The sequence below is a fragment of the Glycine max genome, chromosome 12 (assembly GCF_000004515.6).
Source record: "Glycine max cultivar Williams 82 chromosome 12, Glycine_max_v4.0, whole genome shotgun sequence".
Taxonomy (NCBI): Eukaryota; Viridiplantae; Streptophyta; class Magnoliopsida; order Fabales; family Fabaceae; genus Glycine; species Glycine max.
Genome location: NC_038248.2, coordinates 9,893,531 through 9,907,713, shown reverse-complemented (window position 1 = coordinate 9,907,713; position 14,183 = coordinate 9,893,531). Strand labels below are relative to the sequence as shown.

General features: G+C 34.4%; 2 protein-coding genes across 2 annotated transcripts; one reads left to right on the top strand and one right to left on the bottom strand.

Annotated features, from left to right (window-relative positions):
• Positions 1–4,442: 4,442 nt before the first annotated feature.
• On the top strand, positions 4,443–7,119 carry LOC102660668 (H/ACA ribonucleoprotein complex non-core subunit NAF1). Its single transcript, XM_006592350.4, has 3 exons — positions 4,443–5,164; positions 5,617–5,694; positions 5,857–7,119. Exons 1-3 carry the CDS (start codon positions 4,571–4,573, stop codon positions 6,895–6,897), a joined length of 1,713 nt encoding a protein of 570 aa, XP_006592413.1. The 5' UTR covers positions 4,443–4,570; the 3' UTR covers positions 6,898–7,119.
• Positions 7,120–8,542: 1,423 nt separating this feature from the next.
• LOC100796203 (protein ULTRAPETALA 1) lies at positions 8,543–13,107 on the bottom strand. The gene is made up of 3 exons (XM_003539849.5): positions 12,320–13,107; positions 10,699–11,023; positions 8,543–8,908 (listed from the first exon to the last, which is right to left on the bottom strand). Exons 1-3 carry the CDS (start codon positions 12,528–12,530, stop codon positions 8,734–8,736), a joined length of 711 nt encoding a protein of 236 aa, XP_003539897.1. The 5' UTR covers positions 12,531–13,107; the 3' UTR covers positions 8,543–8,733.
• Positions 13,108–14,183: the final 1,076 nt, after the last annotated feature.

Below are 14,183 nucleotides of genomic sequence, written 5' to 3'. Positions count from 1 at the left end.
CCAAAAGAACAAACAAGTGAATCAATTAGGAGTGCTTAAGTTTCAACATGTTAGGTAAAAAGTTATCCAATTCAAATGTAAAAATAAATTGTGATTTAGGAATCCTTTCTTACAGCTGCTTTTCTAATAGAAGCACTTCTTTTAGGTTTTTAGGTGGTTGTTCAGCTTTTCAAAATAATCAGAAACTGAACAGAATTTAAAATCTGATTAAAATGAATAGTTTCTCATAAAACCAATTTTCTTTAAAAAAATTCTCTAAAAAAATAATTACTAGATTATTTTATATTAGAGTTACCTTTTCTAATTTTAATTTTGAACAAAGTGGTTTTTGGTTTAAATATAAGTATCTTGAAAATACTATTAAAAAATATTTTTAAGTTAAAATGATAGTTATTGTGAGTAGAAAAATAAAATGCGGCCACTAAAAATAACTTTAAAACTTTTGTTGAGTTCTGTTATTTGAGTAAAAATTAGAGAATGCTTCTAATTCTTCTACCATTTGTAGTAAAAATTAGTGAATATTTGTAAAACTTATTTGACCATAAGTGATCTTGTAAAAAACTAGAGCCCAAATTAAATTAGTGCATATGTGAACCTTTTCATTGACCTTGAGCACACGTGGCAATGTGTAATTTAAACTGTATTTTTAGTAAAAATGTGATTTTAATTTTGGAACTAATTACAATGATATCTCATGTTTTACATGAATTACAAATGGCATGCTTTGGTTTCAAACCATTTCTTTGACATCTTTTTGTGTACAGATGTTAACTAAGTTTCGTTTTAAAAATTGAATTACATTTTTACCCCTCAAAATTATCCTTCACATGAGTGACCTAATAGAACACTCATTCCCTCTTTTGCACACCCTTATTTTTACCAATATTTCACTGTACTCACTGTATTTTACACATATTACATGCACATCCCTTACGATTTACAAATGTTACAATATCCCTTTGCCATTTGTAGAATGTCAATATGCACCCTGATTGTTTCTCATATCACAGACTTATTTCAAAATCTTGGCACCAAATACTAAATAATGTTCATACCATACAAACAAGGATCTTCAACACGGGAAAAATTAAAACACATATGTTTGCTAACCTACAGTCACTTCTTTTTTAGAAGGAATACATTAGCATGTAACACCTTTAATAGATTCATAATTATAACTTGTTATCATACTCCATCTAAAACAGAAGTATACGTTAAAAAAACACAAATATAAAAATTATTAAATATCTATAAAATTTTATATTAATAAAAAAAATTGATACCTCAATGGTATAAGTCAAAGCTTATTATTAATATTATTATATATATATATATATATAAATATAGTAAAATATAAATCATTTTATCATTTTATTGATCAATTTTTATAAAATTTGATTCAAATAAGCATGATAATCATGCTATATAAAATCATTGAATAATGTAATGATTGGTATAAGTTACACTTCCTTCTCTCTAAAGGGGAGAATCAACTTAATCTAAGAATAACTCTTTTGAGTTTGAGAGACTAAGACTCTCAATTTATTATTGAATTTGAGTAGGTATTGGGATGTATACAATCATTGTAGTAGAATTATGGGTCATTCGTAAAGTCATTCATATAGGCTATTCACAAAATTAACTGAAAATTTAACTAAAAGTTGATAACTCAGAGCTATTAAGCTAACTTACTAAATTATAAGTATTTGATACGTTAAAGTAGCTGAAAAATATAAAATGATAAAAATGAACATATTGATATGATTTGTATCAAATTTTCGTGATATTATGCATGGGTTAGATACACTATGGTGAATTCGTCATATTCCATTGTGAAAGACATGATAGAATTTGATAAGTAAGATTCTGGGTAACCCCATTGTGAGGAAGCACCCCTTCTTTCGAAGTTATAAGACTATTTTGCTAAAATCCTTACAAAGAGTTGTCTCGCGCCCCTAGTAGTCTCAACCTACCCACCTATGTCGATTTCAAGTACATGTACCCATTTGTTGAAGTTTGTTCAAGCTTTTTCCTGAGAGTATGGATGGATTACTTCAATGTTATAGCATCTGGTACTCAAACTTTAGCTTAAGGCATTTTCTCTATCCCTTATCACCCTAAAAAAGCAAGGGTATCATTTTTTTATTTCCCAATTTAGTATTAATATATATATATATATATATATATACATATACATATATATATATGTACCAAATACCTATAGAATCTTAGTAATGAAGGATAGTGAAAGAAATGGAGTTTTAACCTCTTGTCCTTTACAACAAACCTATCATTCACGTAAAAGATTTTCTCTTTATCTGACTTTCTTTCACATTACTTTCGCCTGATCTTAGGCCTCAATTCACCGTGGACAAACCTTGCAGAGGAACCCTTTGATTTTCGAGACATTAGATTATCACCAACGTTTGTGTTACTCAAGTCGACATTCTCACTTCCGCTTCGTCCAACATTGCTCACGCGGGTCCTTCACTCTAAGGCGAAACGCTCCCCTACCGATTCATTTTTACATCCAACATTTGTGGTTGTTGAAGATATTTTTTTCTATTTTCTTCTGTATTAATTCAAAATTAAATAAATTGAAATAATAAAGTTATTATTCTTTGTTTTTGTTTTAATATTTGTTTTTATTTTAACAAAAATAGAATTCTATTCTAGAATATTATATATATATATATATATATATATATATATATATATATATATACACACACACACACATATATATAGAATAATATGAAAGATTTTGATGATCATTAGATTAGTTTATTCAATTCATGAGTTGATTAATAAGTTTGTTGATTTGGAATCATGGGTTGGATAGATGAAGGGATTCAAAAGACAACATGGATTGGGGAAAGGGGAAATTTGTCTCTACTCATCACATCCTAGGGTTGAAGAAAGTCCCAAGATTTCGGTTGTTCACCAATTCAAGTTGTATGTGAGTTGGGTTTAGAACGTTGTAAGACAATTCAGTTCCTATCTATTGTTGGTGTTAAAAGGAGAATTGCAAGGAGCCAACCCTAGTATGAGAGGGTTGGGTTAGGCCAACCTATGGTGTACCAGTTGTTATGCCAACAGTAGCACTGATCCGCACCCATATGAACTATGAGATCACCCCAAGGACGTATTCGACATCTAGGGGTCGTAGACTGATCATAAAACCTTGTTCAAAAAGCAAAACACATTAGTTGTCTGTTCTCAAGTTGGAAAATAAGGGTCAAAGAAGGACAATCACTCATTCTTAAAAGCAATATTCTTAAGAGCGAAGAGTCGGGTGGAAAAAAAGAAGGGCAAGGCAAGCTCTTCGTTCCTGTTTATCTTGTAGTTAGATCCTCTAAAACCACAAGAATCCTTAGTTAGAATGGGATTCCAACTCAAAGCATGTTTTTTTTACCATCACAAAAAGAAAAGATTTTGTTGCGAATGGAGAAGATATTGAGAAATTGTCCATACGTAAAATCATAATTATTGATACATGTCTTTTCTACATAAAAAGGGAGTATTTTGTTACAATAGAAGCAAAAGTGACATGCCAAGAATCCTCTTGAAAGAAAGGGGTGCCTTGGGGAACACAAACATGGGTGGTGCATGGCTATTGTTAGCTCATGCCATAAGGTGTTAGGTTAAGTCCTATAGCAAGTGCAATCCTTGTGTTTAGTTGTCAACATTTAATTTGGAACCCTAAACAAACTATTGGTGATAAGTCAAAGGAAGGTCGGGATAACGTCAAGTACATTGGAAGAATCCATTTATGTTATTAATAGACTAGGAAGAAGAAAAGAATAACTAAAAAATCAAATAGTTATTCATCAAATTCTCCAATTATTCAATGACCAAAATTAAACGAGGAGATATAGCTTGGAAACAAAAGACAAAAATTATTTTATTTACATCAAGCTTTTGCGAAGCTCATTCAAGACTTACTCTGGTTATTGGATCTAATCCTCCATGAAAAGTCAGAAATTTTACATATTTTGACCAATTCAAAATGAAAAAAAAAAAGGATTGCTTCCTTGACAAAACTAGAATTAAAGTTAAGCCAAAAGATCCCAATTCAAAATAAATTCATGAGAAAATGGAATATCTTTGAAATTTATTGTAGCATTCAGAAATTGATTAATTAATAAAGATATGCATATTTGATGTCCAGTCCAAGAAAAAGATCTTTTTATATAAATTTTAATTTTATGAATAAAAATATTTTTTGAATTGTTATAATTTTGGCTTAATAAAAGCTCAAAGCCATCAGACATGTAATTAAAACCTAAATGATTTAGTTTAATTATGATCTATTTACTTCTATTTTCATTTTTAATTTATAAAATTATTACTTTTCTTTCAAATATTTGCATAAGAAATTGAAAAAATAAAATAAGAACCGGGTCGTATATATAGCAGATTGTTTCTCGTTCATCCGTAAAGGTTACAATACAAAAACCCCTAGCGCCTAGGGTTTAAGCGACGAGAGCGAAAATACCCCAAATCCTCCCTTTGAATTCGAAGCCACCCACTTCTGATTTCGATTTCGTGCCGATTATTATAGTTAACAATGGCTTTCCAACACGAAAACGGGTCGAATATTGACCCGAATCCTATTGGGGTGGAGACAGCAATGGCTTCCCAGCACGAAAATGGGTCGGAAATTGACCCGAACCCTACTGGGGTGGAGACATCAATGTCTTCCCTTCACGAAAACGGGTCGGAAATTGATCAGAACCTTATTGGGGCGGAGGCACATGAAGCGGAGGCTGAAAAGTTTGGAACTTTGGGTTGTGCTGGTCCTATTGAGGAAGGCTTGGAGAAGATCACTTTGGTGGGTTCCTCTCTTTCAGTTGAGGAGAACGGTGTTAAGGATGATAGTGAAATTGAAGTTGAAATTGAGAGTGAGAGTGAAAGTGAAAATTCAGAGTCTGAAAGCCCTTCTTCTGATTCTGGTAGCGGAAGTAGTAGTAGCAGCAGCGACAGTAGTAGTGATAGCGAGGACACCGACGATGATGATAAAGATGATGATGTGGAAGTTGAAGAAGGCGAGATAAGTGGTTCCGATGAAGAGAAAATGGTTAGTTGGAGCATGGCTGATGAGGATGATGATGAAGATGGTGATGTGGGAGGAGGACCCATCAGGTCAAAGAACGAGCTTCAGGTGTTCTTTTATTTATTTATTTTGTTTTTCAATTTTAGATTTATATATTAAATTTTTGGTAACTTGATTGTGTAGAGTTTCATTGGGAATTAGCAGTTTTTTTTATATATATAAAAAAGTAAGTTGTGAACTCTGGGTTTAGACTCTTGTGTATTTGAGTTTGGTTTGTCATGGGGGAGGATATTTTGTTCCAGTTATTGTCATACAAGTTAAAAATGTAGACTTTGGGTAGTTTGGCCTTTTATTTTGAAGCTTTGCTAGAGATTTGAATTGAAGGAAGTTAGAATATAAGAAATTTTGAAAAGCTCTTGATATTTGATGCAATACTCCGATGGTGAAGAAGGTTAATAGCTGGAACTAATCTGAGTAACTAGAGGGCCTGGATCTGTGCTAATATGCTATTTTATTTTGCACTTTTTGGGTATTGTTTTGATTGGTGTTAACATTTGCAGAATCTGCCTCCTGTTCCTCCGGTCGATGTGACTTTGGAACCACACCATCAAACACTGCCAGTGGGAATTGTTACGTCGGTAAGCTTATGGAAACCTAGATGTTCCATTATTGATTGCAAATTTAGTTTCTTTAGTTGATTAATTAGGTGTTTGTGTAGAGATAATAATATGACTATAGGAATGGATAGAAAGGGTACTGATTAGTGTTGGAATCAACTTAACAAGTTTCTCATTGGACAGATTCTTGGTGCTCAAGTCATTGTGGAAGGAGTGGAGAAGCATGGCCCTCTTAATGAGGGTTCTATTCTTTGGTTGACTGAAAGTAGAAAACCATTAGGTTTAATTGATGAAATTTTTGGACCAGTCAAGAATCCTTATTATGTTGTGAGATACAATTCTGAAAGTGAAGTCCCCACGGGGATCCATGAGGGAACCTTGATCTCCTTTGTTCCAGAATTTGCTGATCATGTGCTTAATAACAAGGATCTTTATAGGAAAGGGTATGATGCATCTGGTGCAGATGATGAAGAGTTGTCTGATGAAATGGAGTTTTCAGATGATGAGAAAGAGGCTGAATACAAGAGAATGCAAAAACAGACAAAGAGAGGCGCAAACGATCAAAATCATGGCAAGAAAAAAAACAACAGAAAGAAATTTTCACCGAAAGAGCATGCGGCACCTACCATCCATGCTGCACCAATGCTTCATCATGGAAACTGTCCTCCTTTTTCTGGCACTGGACAAGGTCTTATGGGGGGAACTACCCCACTTCCACCCTTAAACGTAGCTCCAACCTTTGCTACAAATGGAGTCTGGACAAACGGAACAACATTTCCACATCAGCAACAGTCTCCCATGCTTCCTAATGGATATCCCACAAATGGCATGCCATGGTACCCACAAAACCCTCAAATTTCTCCTCAGTTTCCTATGCCAGGAATTCCATTTCAACAGCAATTACATCCCAATCAGGGATCTCTTCCCACAACTATGCTACCTGGGATGCCCGATATGTTTGCTCAATCCCAATATGCAGCAGGACTTGCCGGTCAAAATCAAATGGCATTTGGGATGGGTTCACCCTTTCCACAGAGTCAGCCACCTATGTTTGCTGCACAGCAGGGTTTTCCATCCACCGAATTGCATTCCCAAAGAAACCTGAATTTTCATTCTAATACTATATCTGGCGCCCGATCTCAATTTCATCCGCGTTCAAATGCTAATCGTGGGAGAAAAACATTTCATGGTGCAGGTAGGAAAGGGTGGCGACCACCCAAGTGAAGGTTATTATTTATTGTGTGCTCTACTGCACACTGAACTAAATTTGTTGTGTTGGGCCATTTTGCTAGGAATGTACTACACATGTAAATTTCCTGTAAGCCTCGAATTTTGAAATGAATTCGGTTGGTTCCTGAAGTAGTTTTGTTCCTAATCTTCAATTAAAGGCCTCATTTGTGCTTGAATATTATGAATTTGAAATGCTTGGTGCTGATTGTTTATTCACCTACTTCCAATGTGCTGAATCATGCTAATATAAGTTGTGGGATTGCACAATTTTTCCCTTTCTTTTTTTAAAGTTTACAACAACTTTCCTTACGGAGTTACATGGTAGATGTCGTAATGTTTTTCGAATAATTAAAGGGGTTAGTGTTATTTATGAGTGTCAAAAAATTAAGAAAGATTAATATAGTAATAAAATAATCGGAGATTTTGTACAATCTCACGATACTTCAAAGGGTGTCAATGTAACTTTAATCATTATGTCAGCATCTCATGAAAAAATCCTATTTATTTGAGAAACACTGTTACAAACTCAAATGTTTTTGCCTGTCTACAATAAAATTTAGTCAATATTATCAAAATGAAGGTAATTGCTTCGTGCACCTTTTTAACCTTCTGCGAGGTCTAATTCCAAATGTAATTAGGGTGCAGGAAGCAATTGCCCCAAAATGAATGAATCGGCCCAAACCGTACCAGGACCCTCATACATTACAAAATCTCGTATTAGCAAATTATCTAATTTGAATAGTTGTAAGTTGTAACAATTTTATGCATAAAGCAGGGTTGCAGAATATTGCTACATCATTTATCTTCGTGTAATCAAAATGTCATTTATACTCCTTTAACTTTAAACTCTTGGCTTTTTCATGCCTAAACTGTATTATATACCTCCGGAGGGTGCTAGAACGATATAACGTAGCGCAACACTGGAAAATGAAAGCAGCGGAAATGTTTAAAACGCCCTTCGTTGAGGTAAAAAGATAAAAAAAAAAAAAATGGATGCTTTGCTACCATCTATAGACTATAGTCTTAGAAATAATAATCTTTTTGAAAAAGTGTATATTGTCACTGTCTCAAAGATAGATGTTTTATTGCCATGTACATCTCACGTGTTGTAACATAGTATAGACAGTGACTAGTTTTTATTAATCAAGCAAGTTTTCATTTTTTTTAAAATTTTAAAAAGCTAAAACTCTTTAAAAAGAGTGTTCAAACAGGTCCCCAAGTCTCAACCATCAACCAGATTAACCAACCAGCCCTTGCAAGCTGTAGAAGAAAGCATTTAAACTTGTGGCTCAGCAACTCTTTCCCTTGGCTACAGCAACTCCTCGAATCATTATCACTATACTTGAAACAATAACTTGTGGCTCATATAATAAAAGCAAGCACACTCATCAAGGACTAACATCTCCAACCCTCCAAAGACCACATTGCCATATTATTGAGCACTAAAAAAAGCGAACATAATCGACTAGGCAATAATTGTCCAAAACACGGAGCTGGTCGGGTACTATATTATTATGGCCATGTCACCATCGATTCCATATCAAATCAGTAGTACTCTTTCCACTTTTTAACATTTTCTTCTCATCATATGATATATTATAAACAAACATATGGAGAGAGAGAGAGATTAAAAACATTGTTAAAGAGAATAAATAGCTAAGATTGAAATTTATGATCCAGTCAATGTGAGAACAATGAATGGTGAACTCAGTCAGACTGGTGATTGTGCAATTAGGAAAATCAAATTAAACATTCTTATAGAGGGGGGAGGCATAAATAGGCCACATGATGTGAAGTGAGAAAATGGCAGAGAATATGATATGAAGGGAGTCAAGCTTTGGCATTGTTTGTAAAGTCAGCACAAGTCTGGCAGCTGCAATCTGAAAAGCGGCAGATATCACAGCCAAAGCACACACAAGAAGTGCAACCTTTGCATGTTGGAGAACGAGTGCATCCCCTGTAAACTCTACGGCTTGCTCTTTCTTCTTCATCATCACATGTAATTCTGAAAAAGTTACCATTAATAATTGCTCCAAAATATATACATAACAATATAGTTTTAGTATAGGTGAACATGCAGATAACATAAACAAGCCAATAATGTCTAACTAGGCCAATTTAATAAATGATAATGCAGGATATAAAATAAAACCATTTATGTACTTGAGTACTGTTACCGAACAACATAAGCTTTCAGATAATTATTTTGTAATAGATTCCTCACCCCCAAAGTGATGGCAACAATCTATCCATTTTCGTTGGTACAAAACTCAAGCAAGGTATTGTTTACTATTAAAGTTAAAATAAAAAGGTGATGGTGAACAGTCATAAGAGGAGGAAAAGGAGAAAATGGAGATAGTGCACGGATAACTGGAAATAACGTGTAAATGTATAATGGCTGAGCAAAGTGATGGTATACATCAAAGTCAACAAATAATGAAGTTCTAGAAGCTATCAACTAGTATAATAATAGCATGAGCAATAGTGTCTGTTGAGACTACTGGAGCAAGATATCACTGCAGAGGGGCATAATAGTCTAAGCAGTAAGTAGCATCAGCAGTGGTAATATACTAATATAGATGTAGGATGAACATGCTGGCAAATAATGTTATAAAAAGCTATATTATAATTTGGGAGCAAGAATAAGATATCCCTTTGCATTTGGTTCGAGAAAATGTTTTCTATTTTTCTTGTCTTTTTTCTTTTTAATACAAAAAATGTCACCTTGTTTTTACTTCATTTTCTATTTTAAAAAACTTGAATAGGAAATAAGGAAAACAACATTTTAATGTTTTCTTTTATCACTGTTTCTTATACAAATTTCAAACCCGGGGAAAAAAAGACCCATACAGAAAAAAAAATCCCTAAATATATTTTACTCCATAAACTTTAAAGAGTAAGTTCAATGGAGTCTCCACACAGCACACTTGCAGTAACCACACTAAGACCTATTTTTCTACTACATCGCCATAACTAAATTGTGTCCAAATATACTGCCTTGGGAGTGGTCTTCTTTTCAATAATTGCCAAAATGTGATTTGCAAGACAAAGCTATTCAATCTAGTAAAGCAACAGATCACTTCACAGTTTTGAAAACTTGAAATGATCATTAATAACTGTATTTCAATCATATATTCATAGTTGTAGGCTATTATATCATGCACTGCAATTGCACTTATCAAATGGCAGCTTCAGTATATTTTTGTCCCTATTCCACTTCTGAATTCCTGTATAATTTCAGAATACGCAGCTTCGGCCAAATTGAAATATTGGTCCTTATGTACTTGTAACAACAGATGACACATTTATGTCTGTATAAGGAATTCAACTAACTCAGGTACAGATACAACCAAACACAAGAAACCAGAGAAAACTTTGCTTCAGAAAACTCTAATTTCATCACTAAGATGCTGCCAAATATTTTTAGAACCAGGTCTGGTTAATCTCCCCCGGCTTGAGACATAATGACATCATCACCAAGACTGTATACTATAGCTTGCATAATACTCAGCAAACTAGCAAGTATTGATTGGCTTTACCCGAGGTTCAGAAAGAAAAGATCAAAGTTATTACCTCAACTTGGAAAGTGACCATACCATTTCCATCAATAAAACAAATTATAAATAGACAGTGCTATTTGGCATAAATAAATGCATTCAAAGCATGGTGAATTTATAAACATCAACCTAATAGATGGACATTATAACACCAAGCCAACAACATTAAAAACATGACTTGCTCATTTATATTTTAGTTTGTAGCAAGAGTGTACTATAAGAGAAAAAAAAAACATACTTGTCATATGGAAGATCAGAACATTTCCAATTTGCATCTGCCAAAGCATCATGGTGAATGCGGCATTCCTCTTTAGTCCTCAGACGAAACCTACGCTCTTTATTGCAACTAGTGCAGCGAACAAACTCATCACGGTGACAAGCCCGACCATTATGGGATCTATGGGAGCCATTTGCAGCTTTTGACACCTGATTGTAGTATTTGAGCAGCACTGTTTTACACAATGGAACCTTCTCACCATTAACAATTACCCAGACATTATTCTTCCATTTCCTGGCAGTCTCTCTTCCAGAGTGTTTCTCAAATGCAGAAGGAGTCAACTTGTCTATCAGTAAAACAACATTAATGCAAATAAAGTGCTCATTAAGGAGAAAAACACTATCATAAAAAGAAAAAAAGATGAAACACTGCATAGAATGCAAAGTCTGGAATAAAAAATAAAAAAAATAAAAGGTTTTCTTTTCAAGATTTAGACTATTAGAGTTTACTTTCCCCCCTCAACTAAAATTTCAGAATTTTTACCCACGCTTAATCATGTGATCTCTTCCCTAATTGTTGATCTCTCAGAGCTTTGAAATCCAAATCATATTGGTATGGTATGACATTACTCAATGAAAAATTATATTCTCAAGTCGGTATTTCATGTATATATAATTTGTAGAAACAGTTACTTAAATATATCTCATGCCGAGTGGCGAACAAGATTTCCAAAGTAACTATCACTACTTTTTGTCTTTCTTTAAATCAGTTAATCCTCATGCATCAGCAGAGGTACGATTCCTTCTATCTGGACAGATAACATACAAGTTCTACTTATATAAATACATCATTGCGCGAGCAAAACAACACAGACATAAGATATATGGAACAAATACAACTTGACAAAGCATATACATAGTGACTGAAAGAAATAGATTCTATAGTCAACCTCTGCCAATGCACTCATTCACCTCAGTCCCCAACAATTAAAAACTACTCAAGTGGCACGAATGGTCTAAGCCAAAACACAAATAGCAATCAATCACATTCCCACCAAACATGAGACAATACATATTCCATCAAAGACAATAACCAAACATAGGATCAAAACTCATTACATATTATAGACAATACCATAGGATCACACAAACAGTCTACTCTGCCATACAGACTTGGATCATTTTCAACAAACATAGACTCGGATCACTATTGACAAACATAGAGATAGAGTAACGATATAATATAATGGTTATGCCACGTTATTATATACAAACAACAAAAAGGTCTACTTCATCAAGTAACAAGCCACGCTTGAACTCACAAAAAGACACGGTGTGACCTAAAAATCTTCCACAATTGCACACAACAAAAACAAACACCCCTCCAAGCCCGATCGTGTGGTACACCAAACCAACCAGTTCAGTGAGACAAATCAACATACACTTCAACTGTATGAAGCATGAACCCACCATCACAAACTCACAACCCAAAGCAGATCAAACCAGCCCCATAACGGCACCCATCAACGTCAAAAAAAATTCACCTCATCACAAACTACAAACATGCACACAACACAAACACAAACGCAAAACGAAAAAAACCAAAAAACAGAAAACCCTGATCTTTAGAGAGAGAAAGAGACCTTCTTGGCAACCAGGGGTGCATTCACAAGTGATCTCAAGGTACCCATTAACGAAAACCCTAAGTCTCCCCACAGCGTCACCGTATCTATGACTCGTGCACCCGCACGTGACTTCGACATAGTCCCCAACACGCTTCACCCCACTCACCTCCCTCAGCTCCTCCTCGCTGAACAACGTCAACCCACTTTCTCTCTCTAACCCGTTCGCCATTTTCCCCCTCAAAAGGCTCTGTTTTTGCCCCGAAAACGATGTGGGTGTAGTGGAATCGAACGCGATGCCGAGGAAGATCCAACACCACGTTAAGCCTTGAGATCTGACAGAGAAACGTTGAAATGTTTTAGAGAGAGAGAGAGAGAGAGAGAGAGAGAGAAGGGTTGGGTTGGTGATGGGGTTGAATGAATATAATGAATGAGCTGGCGTAGCGAAACAAATGTTGTGAGTGTGTGAGGTGAAGGGGTTAAAGGCTTAGGGTGCTACTTGCAATGCATGATATGACATGAGATGAGGGAGGATATGATATAGAGAGAGAAAGAGAGAAAATGAAAAAGTTTATAGGGGAAATCCTCTCATGAAACCAGACTAGGTTTTTGATATTCGTGTGTGTTTTTATTTTATTTTAACTGAAACGATTTTTTTGGGGTGGTGGTTTCTCGCTTGATAAATCATGATATTGCATTAAATAATGGAACGAATTTAGATAGAAAGAGGACTCTTTTTTTTTTTTTAGAAAAAGGGGAGATAAAAAAAGATAAAGTGGGGTTTTGCCGTTTTGGAAGGAGAATTTGATTCTCTTCTGCATAAACTGCAATTCGATCGTTTTACTATATGATGGGTGTGAGTTAATTTTACGAGCTAGTCAAATGGTAACCATAAGAAGCAAAAGGGTTCAGTTCAACTTGAAGTAGTTTTAATGCAATGTTTGTTAAACTGATACTATGATTTGGAGTAATTAATTTGATCCTGTATGCACATGTTTACGGTGGTAAGGGAAATTTTACGTTCCAACCTTCAAGAGAGATTATATGCATTCAGAATTTATATCCTCTTTATGTTGTTTTGTCATGCTCTTTACAATTAATAAGATTACTTAGTGATGAATGATGATATATATATATATATATATATATATATGCAACGACCAAGAATAAATAAAGGGACGAGTTTATTAGACTAAAGACAGTGACTAAATAACTTATGTATATGCATTGAACCCGAAAGTAATGGTAATTTTTTCTTCCCATTTTGTTTTGATTACTCGAATTACATCAGAAGTTACTACAGCCACAACCACCATGGTGATAATATATAGTATATACGTTAACACTTGAAACAAGACAAGGTGATGAAGAGGAGAATTGATTCTATTTCCATCTCTATATATGGCAGAAGACTTCTGAAGCCCAACAGCACACTAAATGTGTGTGAAATTTTCATTTAAGACAAAATTGGTAAAGTCCTTATTTGAGAACTCGCTACAGACACACTGAATAAAGTTGTCAACTCTCTTTACCGGGACTCGATCAAAATGGCGTGATAGTTTTATCAAAGGAATATACCTTTCCCTTGATTAAGTACTATATGAAAATCTCCCCCAAAAAAAAGAAAGCAAAAATATTCTTTTCATTGTTCACAAGAATGCAAATTACTAATATATATCTTAGTTGCTGCAAACTGTCAGGACTAATGCTTTTTAAGCTCTGAATTTGTTTTAGTTGCCATTTCTTATGGTGGCAGCTTTCATGTGCCTAAACTCTCTTGTAGGAGTTCAATAGCATGCTTTTGTTCTATTATTCCTTGAAAATGTACACCATCATATATGGCTAGCAAAGTTTTAAAAATTTGTCTTGATTTTAACTGCAACAT

Excerpts from the sequence above, each read along its gene's own strand:
- LOC102660668 (XM_006592350.4), top strand. The coding sequence starts at position 4,571 with ATGGCTTTCCAACACGAAAACGGGTCGAATATTGACCCGAATCCTATT. Across the intron at positions 5,165-5,616 it reads GGTCAAAGAACGAGCTTCAG|AATCTGCCTCCTGTTCCTCC; the intron begins GTGTTCTTTTAT and ends TAACATTTGCAG. Across the intron at positions 5,695-5,856 it reads CAGTGGGAATTGTTACGTCG|ATTCTTGGTGCTCAAGTCAT; the intron begins GTAAGCTTATGG and ends CTCATTGGACAG.
- LOC100796203 (XM_003539849.5), bottom strand. The coding sequence starts at position 12,530 with ATGGCGAACGGGTTAGAGAGAGAAAGTGGGTTGACGTTGTTCAGCGAG. Across the intron at positions 11,024-12,319 it reads CACCCCTGGTTGCCAAGAAG|ACAAGTTGACTCCTTCTGCA; the intron begins GTCTCTTTCTCT and ends TTTTACTGATAG. Across the intron at positions 8,909-10,698 it reads TCTGATCTTCCATATGACAA|AATTACATGTGATGATGAAG; the intron begins GTATGTTTTTTT and ends TAACTTTTTCAG.